Below are 11,513 nucleotides of genomic sequence, written 5' to 3' on the forward strand. Positions count from 1 at the left end.
GTGTCTCCATTTTGAAGAACTGAGGCTAAGAGAGGATCACATAACTAAGGTGGTAGTGCCATTCCCATCCAAGCCCAGAAATGTAGATTATTTTCACTATTTCTTTTATTTTGAAATATCACTTTAGCCTGGCCTGTGTGGCTCAGTTGGTTGAGCATCGTCCCATGCACCAAGAAGTCCCCGGTTGATTCCTGGTCAGGGCACAGGCCCAGGTTTCAGGCTCAGTCCCCCGTGGGGGGCATGCAGGAGGCAGCCAATCAGTGTCTTTCTCTCTCATTGGTGTTGCCCTCCCTGTCCCTTCCCCTCTCTCTAAAATCAATAAAAACATATTTTTAAAAACATGAAATATCACTATATTTTTATAAGAATTCTATTTTTGAGATGCCTGTTAGACCAGCTCTTGTAATCTGTTTATCTGATGGGTGTTTATAATTGTCTGCTGACTTGGTTTTTACCTTTTTAATAACAAATCTGGGAAAGTGCATTCCTTTCTTTCATATTAGAACTTAAAATTTCTGCTTTGTGTCTCCTCCAGCTTTAGAAATGGGGAGTAATAGCAATGATTATGAGACTGACAGTAATGCTAATTGTGAGTTAAAGGCTCATCTTTTCCAAAGGTCTGGCTGCTACCAGCTAACTATGTAACCTTAGTGGAATCACTTAACCTTCTTGGGCTCAGACTAATCATCTGTAAAAAGAGAGTTGAACCAGATCTCTGAAGTATTGTGCTGCTCTAAAATTCTGTAATTCTGTGTTCTTTTAGCCAAGTGTAAAGCACAAAACCATTTGCACAGTATCTGGACACAGTATAGATTCAATCATTTGTAGCTATTTTTAATTATTAGGGCATTTCCTCATGAAGATTGTTCACTAGTTTGATGATTTTTTTAAAAATATGTTTTTATTGATTTTGAGAGAGAGAGAGAGAAAGAGAGAGGGAGAGACACGAAGGGGGAGAGATAGAAACATTGATTGGCTGCCTTCTGCACTCCCCCCACCAGGGAGCAAGCCTGCGATCTGGGCATGTGCCCTGATTGGGAATTGAACCCGTGACTTCTTGGTTCCTGGGTCAGTGCTCACCCACTGAGCCACACAGCTGGGCACGATGATCTTGATAATAAAAGAATGGAAATCAGTCATGAAGTTTTATTCTTTCTCATTTGGTTATCTCTGCTCTTGGCTACTTCTGCACAGCCCTGACCAATAGGGAAAACTTCTAATACCTGGTGACTTTTTGTCTCTTCATTTTGGACTCATGCCATGGTTGTCTCTTAAAAATTGTATTTGCCATATTTCTGGGTCATATATTAAAAGAAAGAAAACAGAAGCAACTGATAGAAAGAGGTCTGTAATAAAATTTTCTAGATTATTTATAAATACTGAAGACATAATTGTATTCTGAACAGACTTTTGGGTATCTGCTTTATTTTAAAACCCTATTCTGAAAAACTTAATAAATATTAAGTTAAAATCAAGAGTCCATGTGTATTGACTAGAGAGAAAGAAACTAGAAATTACGGACTTTATGCTTTTAGAATAATTGAGTTTAAAGTGTTTCTTTGCCATCATCTAGTCAGGTTTATTACCCACAAAAGAATTCCTTCTAAAACACCCAGCCTCCATTAGAAAACTGCCACAGTAGAAGGCATTGCTTCTTAAGACAGCTCACCCATTTGTTGAATCCCAGTCCTGTGGAAGCTATTTCACTGAACCTAAATCTGTTTTTGTATTTGTCTCCTTCGTGTGACAGCCCATACATCTTCTCGTATAGCATTAAATTTCTTCCCAATCTCCCAGCTCTTTCATTCTTCCATCTTCTGCTCTCGTTCATACTCTGTCGAACGTCCCCTTTTAATTTTCCTATTGACCCTCCTTCACATGTCTTTCTTACATCTTTCTCATTCATTCTTAACAATGTAAATAGAAACTAAAAACACAAATAAATAGCAAAAGGACTTTACTCTCCATGCTTTTACCAAAAATATAAACAAACCCATGGCAACCTCTGCATAGCCATGACCAGGGAGAACTCCAGCTCTGCTGATGACTGTTCTTTGTACTCCTTTGGAGTCATCCCATTATTATTAAAATAATTTGAAAAGTACTCTTATCTCAAGACAAAAGCTGAAATATCCTTTTCACAAAGTAGTATTGGTAGGTTTGTAGTGATTTATAAATATATAATTAGGATTGATTTTTCTCAGTGTTTCTTCATTGCTCAGCCTCTTTCTAACCTTCATTGACTGAAACCAGATACTCATATCATCATCTCTGATTTTGCAGAATTGATCTGTCCTTACACTGCATTTAGCATTGATTCTGTATGGAACATAAATTGTTTTTCTGATCCATATGTATTCCATAGCTCTTTCAGTCTATAACCATGCAGCATAACTTTAACCTGACTAGGAATGTGCTCAAATTTAGTCAGCGTGCAGTCTGCTAATAAAAAATAGTTAAAGTCTACCCTGGCTGGTGTGGCTCAGTTGGTTGATCATCCTCCTGTGCACTAAAAGGCTGCTGGTTTGATTCCGCAACATGCCCCGGTTTCTGTCCCCTGTTGGGGCACATGCGAGAGGCAACCGATCGGTTTCTCCCCCCCTTCCTCTCTCTAACATCAGTAAACATATCCTCGGGTGAGGATAAAAATTAAAAATAGTCTGCTAGAGAAATATGTAAAAATTTATAAGAAACACTACAGAAGTTAGTGTTGGATTTTATTTGATTTATTTAAAGTGAAATAAGGCAGTGTCATGTCTGTTTAAACAATATAACCCTCTTCAGAAATGGTGACAGCTGGAGCTTCTGACTGAACTTGATTCTACAGTACAAATGTGACTTGTTGAGATGCTTCTTTGAAGGTCAAGAATGCTCTAACAACTGTTTTAGATAATAAGAATTGAAATCACATTTCGATTTTTGATTAAATTTGTTTATAAAAACTGACAGTGGAGAATCAGTTGTGATATTGATACGTGATTCCATTTCGCTAAAAATTACATAGGTCATTGCAGTTAGCCCCCATTGCTGGTATGTATCAAGTGGCTAAAAACAAGATCCAGATGAAAAAAGATGGTGGCTTGGACTAGGATGAGAGTGGTAGAGATAGTCAGAAGTGGTCAGATTCAGGATGTATTTATTTATTTATTTTTCTTTCTTTTTTTTTTCCCTCCCCCCCCCCCCGAATATATTTAAAGGTAGAGGTGTCATAATTTGCTGTTGGGTGTGAGAAAAAGAGATATGGGTGACCTCAAGGTTTTTTGCTTAAACAGTTGGTAAAATGGAGTTGCCCTTACCTAACATAGGAAATCTGATGCTGAAGGAGCAGGTTCTATATACAAATAGATGTTTGTGCTTGACTGGCATTTGTAGTCACTGAAGAAAGCTTATGGAGAAGCATGCACTAGAATTCGTGAAATAGACTGCAAGTAAATGTGTGTGGACCAAAGGGGCACTACGCTATATAAAACTTTATATTAGCAGAGAGTATGTTAGTGCATTAACATGCACAGTATGTTAGTTGTTAAATGTTCTCTATAATTTGCCATAAATAGTTTAACTAGGAAATCTAAGTGCACCAAAAACTCTAATTTTATATTTCTATTTTTCCTTTTCAGACAGTATTTTATCCTTAGTAATTCTGGATTTTTTTTTCTTGAGGCGGAGATTTTTAGTTCAAGTTCAGTTGGCAGAGAAGGAATTCAGAATTACATTTTTCAATCATTTTTCTTTATCTGTAAAATGGATAAGTAATAGCAGCTATGTTATAGGTCCTTGGCAGGGATTAAATTAGTTCATCCATGGAAAGTGCTTAGAACAGTGCCCAGTATATAGTTGGTGCTCAATAAATGTCAGCTAAGACTAAAAGAGAAAGTTTGCTTCTAAGGTGATTGGATGATGTGTTAAAATTAAACCCTTTTGTCCCAAAACAGTAAATGTAGATTTGTTGTTCTTTTATATACATGGTACATATTTCACTAATGCTCTTTTGAATATAACAAGATTTTTATTCTTGGTTTTTAAGGAAACTTTAGCCAAATATTTTATACATAATTTAAATTGTTCTTTTTCCTCCTACATGTGGAGAGATACTAGCTGAAAATATTTTATTTTTTTAACTATTTTTTTTAAATGTTTTTATTGATTGCAGAGAGAAGAAGGGAGAGGGAGATAGAAACATTGATTGGCTGCCTCCTGAATGCCCCCTACTGGGGATCAAGCCCACAACCCGGGCATGTGCCCTGACTGGAAATCAAACCAGTGACCTCCTGGTGCATGGGCCGACCCTCAACAATCTGAGCCACACTGTCTGGGCTGAAAATACTTTACTTGGAAACTTTTGTTATGTGCTACTGTCTTTTGTTTATCTAGCACTTAGATTTTCAAACACTTTTTGACCCCAAACTATGTTTTTGTCATTGCAGGCAAGAAGACAACAAGACCCTAGTCCTGGTTCCAATTTAGGTGGTGGTGATGACCTCAAACTTCGTTAACTAGTAGCACAGTAAATGTGCCCCTCAAATCTTTACATATACATTGTTTCTAGTCGGCAAAAATAATTGATTAAAAGACCAGAAACTGTGATAACTGGAGGTACTACAGCCTATTTCTCAACCTTAGGCAGTTACAGGACATCACAAACTGCCATGGTTTTGCACTATGACTATAATACCTGCATTTCTAATTTTGTATGCATGTAGCCAGTAATGATTTTAAATTTTTTTCTATGCAAGCTTACCTTGTTGGCATTATTTCAGTGAGTTGAAACAATCTACTTGTAAAGTTCTTATTTGTCCTCATGTCATTTAAAAACAAGTCAAGAAATTAAAATTTTTATCAGAGGGTTTTTCACCTAATCAGTTACTCTAATATTTTTCTTTTTTTTGTGATTTTAGATGTGTTGGTTCTAAAGCTGCATTTTAGCTAGGCATTCTTGTGTTTTTTTTGTTTTGTTTCCCCAATTTTCTTTTGTGTTTTTATTGTCTATGGCATTTAAAAACTGCTGATGTGTTTGCATTATTTACAAGCTAAAAACCTAGTAGCATACAGCTGTCTGCCACAGCCTTCTACAAAGTTTACAGTTGTTAAAGTTGCAGTATCCTTTTAAATGTTGATAATCAGTTCCTTTTCTTTCCTTCTTAAACATAAAAATTTTTAATTGGCATTGACTCGAATCTTCTCCTGATTTGTTTTAGATTCTGTTCTATAATCATGAGTTTGTGTGGAGATATTCTCCATACATGATAATATTCTACTGAAATGCCTAAAGAAGTCGCAGGCTGGCTTCTGTTTTATTCAGGGATTTTTTTTTTAAGTCAATCAGAAAAGGGATACTGGAGCTTCTTCATGTATGTAACAGCATATTAAACTGGAGACAGTGATGAATCAGCTACAAAGGTAATATTGTATTAAAATCATGTTTAAGATAGCTGCTTTTATGTGTATTTTATAATGCATGCTTTTGTAAAAACAATTGCTGGGTGATAAAAGACTAGTCTTAGAGAGAAAATGTTCATCTGTGCAGAGGATACATTTTCTTCCATTAATTATTGTGGAAAAAAATTCACAGGTTATATATATGGTATTTTCCAAAAGGACTATTAATAGAACCTTTTGAGATGGATTAGTATGAGAATATTTTTTAAATAGGTTCACTGTCAAATTGAATGCAACTTTTTTTTTTTTTTTTTTTAAATACAAGACTGGAAAAAAGTGCTAAGTCATTTGGCACCTCCTTACAAATATTTTTCATGGTCGCATTCATTAAATGTTACTACATTTCTGAATTTTTGCAAAAATGTATTTTATCATAACAGAATGGCATTATTTTAAAGAGTTTGAAAAACTGACATGATCAGTTCAGAAAATGAACTGAAGTCTGAATAAGGTCATTACATTGAAAACATATATATATATACTTGATTGATGAGGGAGGTGTGACTCATTGTACATAGGTCTTATAATTCATAAACATATCCTGTATCTCTGAATAAAAATGTTTGTTATATATTTGAAGTCATGCATGGTAAGGAGTGTGTTTAAATTGTTATAAACAATAATACATCATAAAAGACCATGCTGATCTTGTGTAACTAAGTACTATGAATGAATTTGGTGGTTATTTGGTGTTGTATAGCTCACATGTTTACACACTCAGTGCCCTAATTTCCCCTGAGGGAATCGCCTTTTAAGTGGTCCTTACAGTGGTGTTTTAAGGTTACTTTACCACAGAGCTCCTTGGATTTTGACTTCTGCACTTAAATTTTTTTTAATAACATGATGATGATGGTACATTTTTCTCTGTTGCGTCTAGCTAAGGGCTTTTAGTCCATCAGTAACTACGATCAAATGTTATTAAATGTTCATGTTGCCATTCTTCTGTAAATACTGAATTTTTCCTGTCATTTAGCACTGTGCTGCTTCTGTCTGTCTTAATGCTGGCATTAAGATCATGAGCCCTTTTTCTCCAATATTGCAGGCTTTGAGAACTACTTTTATTAAGTTATTGATGCAATCGGATATTTTTCCATTATCTATATTTAAACAAAATTACATCATTGCATCATCTTTTCTAAATTCATCTCCATTAAAACTTGCCTTAACCTACCGATTGCTTTTGCCACCACCATTAGCCATATTCTGTGTTTATATGTTTAATTTACTTTCACAATAAACCTCTGTGTAGTGAAAACAGGGTCTTGGCTCTTTATTGACATAATCCAACGATTTCTGTTCTAGTGTTTGTTATGACATGAAAATTGATTTTGTTTCTGAACTGTTCTTTCATCCTGCTTTGTAACCTTAAACAACAGTGGCATCTAGTGGTCATTTCTCCTAATTTCAAATAAAACTTTTAATGTAAATGGCACAAAGAATACTAATTTCCCAATGTATATTACGGTTTTCAAAAGTCATGCTTAATTCCAGAAATTACATATCCAAATTAGTACCATTTTCAAACTAGTCATTTTAGCAATATACACTTAATTTGTGCTAGTGTTATATCAAACATTCTTACAACTTTTCTTGGCATTTTTCTACAGCTGAAAATTAAGCCTTTTACTTTAGAAGCAATCCTCAAGCTTGGTCTATATAAAAATATTTCCTTACCAGACTCACTGTAAATGGTACACACACACACACAGAGAGAAAGGCTTACTATTACTGTTTTTATAAAGATTTAAACAAAATATTCTTTTACTCCCTAGGATCATTGGGGGGGGGGGATATATTCACACTGGTCCCTGCCCTCAGGGAACCTACAGTCTAGTTCAAAAACTGACCAAAAGCAGTAATAACATTTAAGTTATTGGAGGTACTGGCTGTTACAGGATACATCTAACCTGGTCTGGGTGGCCAAAAAAGGCTTCCTGGAGACATTTGAGCTGAAATCTGAAGGATGGCAGACACTATGCCAGCAAAGAGAAGGTGACAAGTATTATAGAAAGCCAGGCCAAGAGCTTGGCAAGTTTGAGAAACTAAGCAGTTGAGTATGACTGGAACATGGTATGGAGGGGGCTGCAGCAGAGATGAATCTGAAAGAGTCTGCAGAGGCCAAGGTGAGGGTCTCCAAGCAGTGTTGGGTGGACTTTTCCAGCCATGTTAAAATGTTTGCGCCCTAGCTGGGTTGGCTCAATGGTTAGGGTGTCAACCTGCAGATTGAAGCATCCCCAGGTTTGATTACGGCCAAGGGCACATGCCTCAGTTACAGCCTCAATCCCTGGCCCTGGTTGGGTGTGTGTCAGAGGCAACCAATTGATACGTCTCTCTCACGATGCTTCTCTCTCCCTTCCCCTCTGAAAAAACAATGGAAAAAATATCCTCCAGCGAGGATTTTTTTTAAAAGTTTGGACTGTCCAAGGGCAAACTTGAAGCCACTGACAGGTTGTGAATTTGAGGTAATAGGAACTTGATCTAAAGCTGGTTTTTTTGGTTGATTAGAGAGAACAAAACCAGCAGAAAGTCCCATTGATCATATGGTCACCCAGTAGATTAAGGGTAGCTTAATGAACATTGGAGACATTTCAGACCGGAGAAGCAAGTATAGAGGCATAACTGACAATTTTCCAAGTTTTTCTTACCATGATAGACTGGTTGTATTGCCTTAAAGCCCCCCAATTTTTATTGGTTTAAAGACATCTCTTACTTGCTAAATACCCATCAGTAGTTGACCTAAGCTGACAGAGCAGTCACTGGAACATTGCCAGTCGTGACAAAGCCAAGAAGATAGTATAATGAAAAGGGCACACTGGCTATTAAAACTCACCTGAAATTGAGACACATGACTACATTTCACTGTACCTAGAAAATCACAGGACCATGTCTAACTTCATCTGAACAGGGAACTACAATCCTACCATCTATGCAGGAAACAGTCAAAATATTTGTGAATAGCACTACTGATTATCATAGGCCACCCCTTTTTTCCCCCCTCAGTATATCGGGTGGGGTCAAAGACTGTTTTTGTTTGTTTAAATATATATATTTTTTATTGATTTCCAAGAGAGGAAGGGAGAGGGAGAGAAAGATAGAAACGTTAATCATGAGAATCATCCATCTGCTGCCTACTGCATGCCCCCTACTGGCAGTTGAGTCTGCAACCTGGGCATGTGCCCTGACCAGGAATTCAACTGTGACCTGGTTCATAGGTCGACAATCAACCACTGAGCCACACTGCTGGGCCAAATACTGTGTTCTAATGTGCACTCCACAGGCCACTCTTTCAATGATTAAATATTTAATATTACTTTCCTTCCCTTAAGAAAATACATTTACCATGGGAGACACCGCAAAACCTCAGCTTGTCAGGCACTGAGCCCTCTACACAGCCAGTATACAGTGGTGAAATAGGAACAGGAAAACTGCAGGAAACACTTCTATTCAGAAAGCGAAAAAACAGTCACTGGTCTGTAACAATTATGAAATATCATTGGGGCAACCGAGGCCCTCTACCCTAAGAGGGGAATGTTCTTTGTGAGGCTGAAGGAGAGGGGATCCCCAACGCATTGTTTTCCATGACCCTTGATCCCATCCCTGATTTGCTGGATGCAGTTACCTTTTACTTCTGCTTTCAAACTGGTTGTGTGTGTTTTTTACCTTGACAAATGCAACCAATAGTAACCATGATACTTACTAAGATTCTGTTTTCGAAGCTCTTCACCTAGGGCTTTAAACTTAATACATTTCCTGCCTTCTAAGTTATCACATGTGACAGTTTTAATAGAAGTACTAGCATCCTTCCAGGCTCCAATGTCAGTTCCCCCAGGCTCTTTCCTGTCTGAGCAACACCACCATTTATCAGCTACCCGAGCTGGAAACTTGTATTTTGGTTCTTGACTCCTTTTCTCCTTCTATATCCAATCTGTAGATCCTGCCAATGAATTCCGTCACCATTAGTTTTAAAGATTTGTTATACACAAAGCATTTTACCTGTAAGTCAGACACTCCTTTAAGTGCAATCCTAACACATCTTTGAGTATGGTCATTTTACAGATGAGGATACAGGCGTGGAGGAGTGAAGCAACTTGCTCAAGGCACAAAACTGGCAGAACTTGGATTCATATTCCTAGTTCCTGTGCTTAACCACTAGACTCTGACCTGAGCCTGTCCCTGCATTTTTTTGGCTTGGACTGCCACTGACTGTCTGTGCTCCCTGAATACATTCATCAGTCCACCAGCAGCCAGTTCAATGTTTCTGAATATCGCCACCCCTCCGCCTGGGGGACAGGTTCTGATATTCTCCCAAACTGGCCTACTTCCCTGCAGCACCTCCTGCTTCTACTCTGTACCAACCTCTGGGCTAAGGCCTCCTCCCAGACCACCATCTCAAAGCTGTCATTCTGACTCCTGACAAAAACCTGAGCGTGTCATACTTAAGCCAAAGGTTTGGGGATAGCACAATGAGCAAAGATAACCTTCTGTTGACTAACACTGTTCACAGAAACCTATCTTCCTAGTAACCCAATGGGGCATTTCTTAGGGGCCTCTCCAAACTTTTTCCTGTTTCTTGAGTTTTCCAAACTAAAAATCCCTTTCCCATTGTTGCCCAGGATGCGTGGCTTTCTCTTTCTCTTTGTCTTTCCTCTCCCATACCCCACCTGTCCTGCTCCACCAGAAATAAGTCCCTCCAAGTGTTTTTTAAAAATAGAACTATTCCTCGTCTGATTGGATTTGAGTTCAATCTAGACATTTTAAATTGACTAAAATGACTCCTAACCAAAACCTTGTAAGTTTTTTTCCCCAGGTCTTAGCACACCACCTAGGCCAGCTGCCCAACTAACTTTTCCTAAACACAGCTTTAGTGCTTGTCATGCATGGTAAGAGGTAAATATTCCCTTAATCCCTGCCCCCAATCACACTCCCAATATTAGGTATATTATTGTTTTTAATTTTTTAATCCTTACTCAAGCATATTTTTTCCATTGCTTTTCAGAGTGGAAGGGGGAGGGGGATAGAGAGAGAGAGAAGGGGGAACATCGATGTGAGAGAGAGACATTCATTGGTTGCCTCCCGCACGTGCCCCAACCAGGGCTGGGATTGAACCCTGGACCCTTCAGTCCGAAGGCCAACTCTAAACACGAAGCAAACTGTCCAGGGCCAATATTAGGTATATTGATAAATTTTTATCTTTTTCCCTTTTTGGTATAGACAATGTTTCTTTTATTTCTGTTTTTATGGGGGGGGAGGTCATACTGTTACTGGAAAGGGGACCTGGCCCTGAACGGGTCTGCCTAGGGCCAGCTGGTAGTGTATGGGTTCTTGATTTCATGCAGGAAAAATTTCACAGCGCAAGTTCAGTTGAATTTTAGAGGACATTTACTAAAGCTAGGGACAGTGAAACAAGAAAGGGCTGGAGAAATGAGCCTAGTCTGGTCTGCTTTGGATCACTAAAAAATCAGAGAAAAGGGGGCCTTGGGGACAGGTTCAGGAGTTTGTCTGGGACCAATTACTGCTGCCCATTGCCACCCCGGTTGCAAGCCTCGTGGGGTCCCTTAGAGTTTAGGAGATGCAAGCCTGTAGGAGAAGGGGGGGCACACAAGCGTGTTTCTGGGAAGGAGAGCTCGCCCTAGACCTTCATTTTGAGTTTTAAAGGCTTGGTGTTTAGGGGAGGTCTTGGGGGAGGATCTCAATAGAACATTCATCAGCTTTATGCTGATACACCAAGCTGTGAACAAATGCCAGGAAGCAGAATCTCAATGGATTGAGAGAATGCTCTGGAGAATGGCAGTTTTGCACCTTGTTTTATGCATTACAATCAAAGAAGATGTAAGTGGGTTACATGAAATCCATTAGTGATAGATTAGGGAGGTGGGAGAAAGTAAAGCAGGGAAACCTCTGGCATTGGATAAAAAGTAAAAGGACAGACACATCTTTTATATAGGTGGGTACAGGATAGTTAACAGTCAACAATTAACTTGATAACAGTAACAAGACAAGATTTATGGTCCCCACCCTGGTGCATTGGTTGTTCCCTGAGGTGTCTGGAAAAAAGAGGAGTTGTGGAGACATTCCAA

The 11,513-nt window shown here is 38.4% G+C and overlaps 1 protein-coding gene across 3 annotated transcripts in view; it reads left to right on the plus strand.

Moving 5' to 3' along the window:
* Window positions 1–6,869, plus strand: part of CBFB (core-binding factor subunit beta) — a 45,567-nt gene extending 38,698 nt beyond the window's left edge. Inside the window, exon 6 of one of the 3 annotated variants that reach the window (XM_081119489.1) lies at window positions 4,425–6,867. In XM_081119489.1, coding sequence (XP_080975615.1) covers window positions 4,425–4,447 — 23 coding nt within the window. In that variant the 3' untranslated portion in view covers window positions 4,448–6,867. Of the gene's footprint in view, window positions 1–4,424 lie in introns of all 3 variants that reach the window. The other 2 variants (XM_081119488.1, XM_081119490.1) reach the window with 2 other exon arrangements.
* Window positions 6,870–11,513: the final 4,644 nt, after the last annotated feature.

This window comes from Miniopterus schreibersii (assembly GCF_964146895.1).
Source record: "Miniopterus schreibersii genome assembly, chromosome: 18".
Classification (NCBI taxonomy): domain Eukaryota; kingdom Metazoa; phylum Chordata; class Mammalia; order Chiroptera; family Miniopteridae; genus Miniopterus; species Miniopterus schreibersii.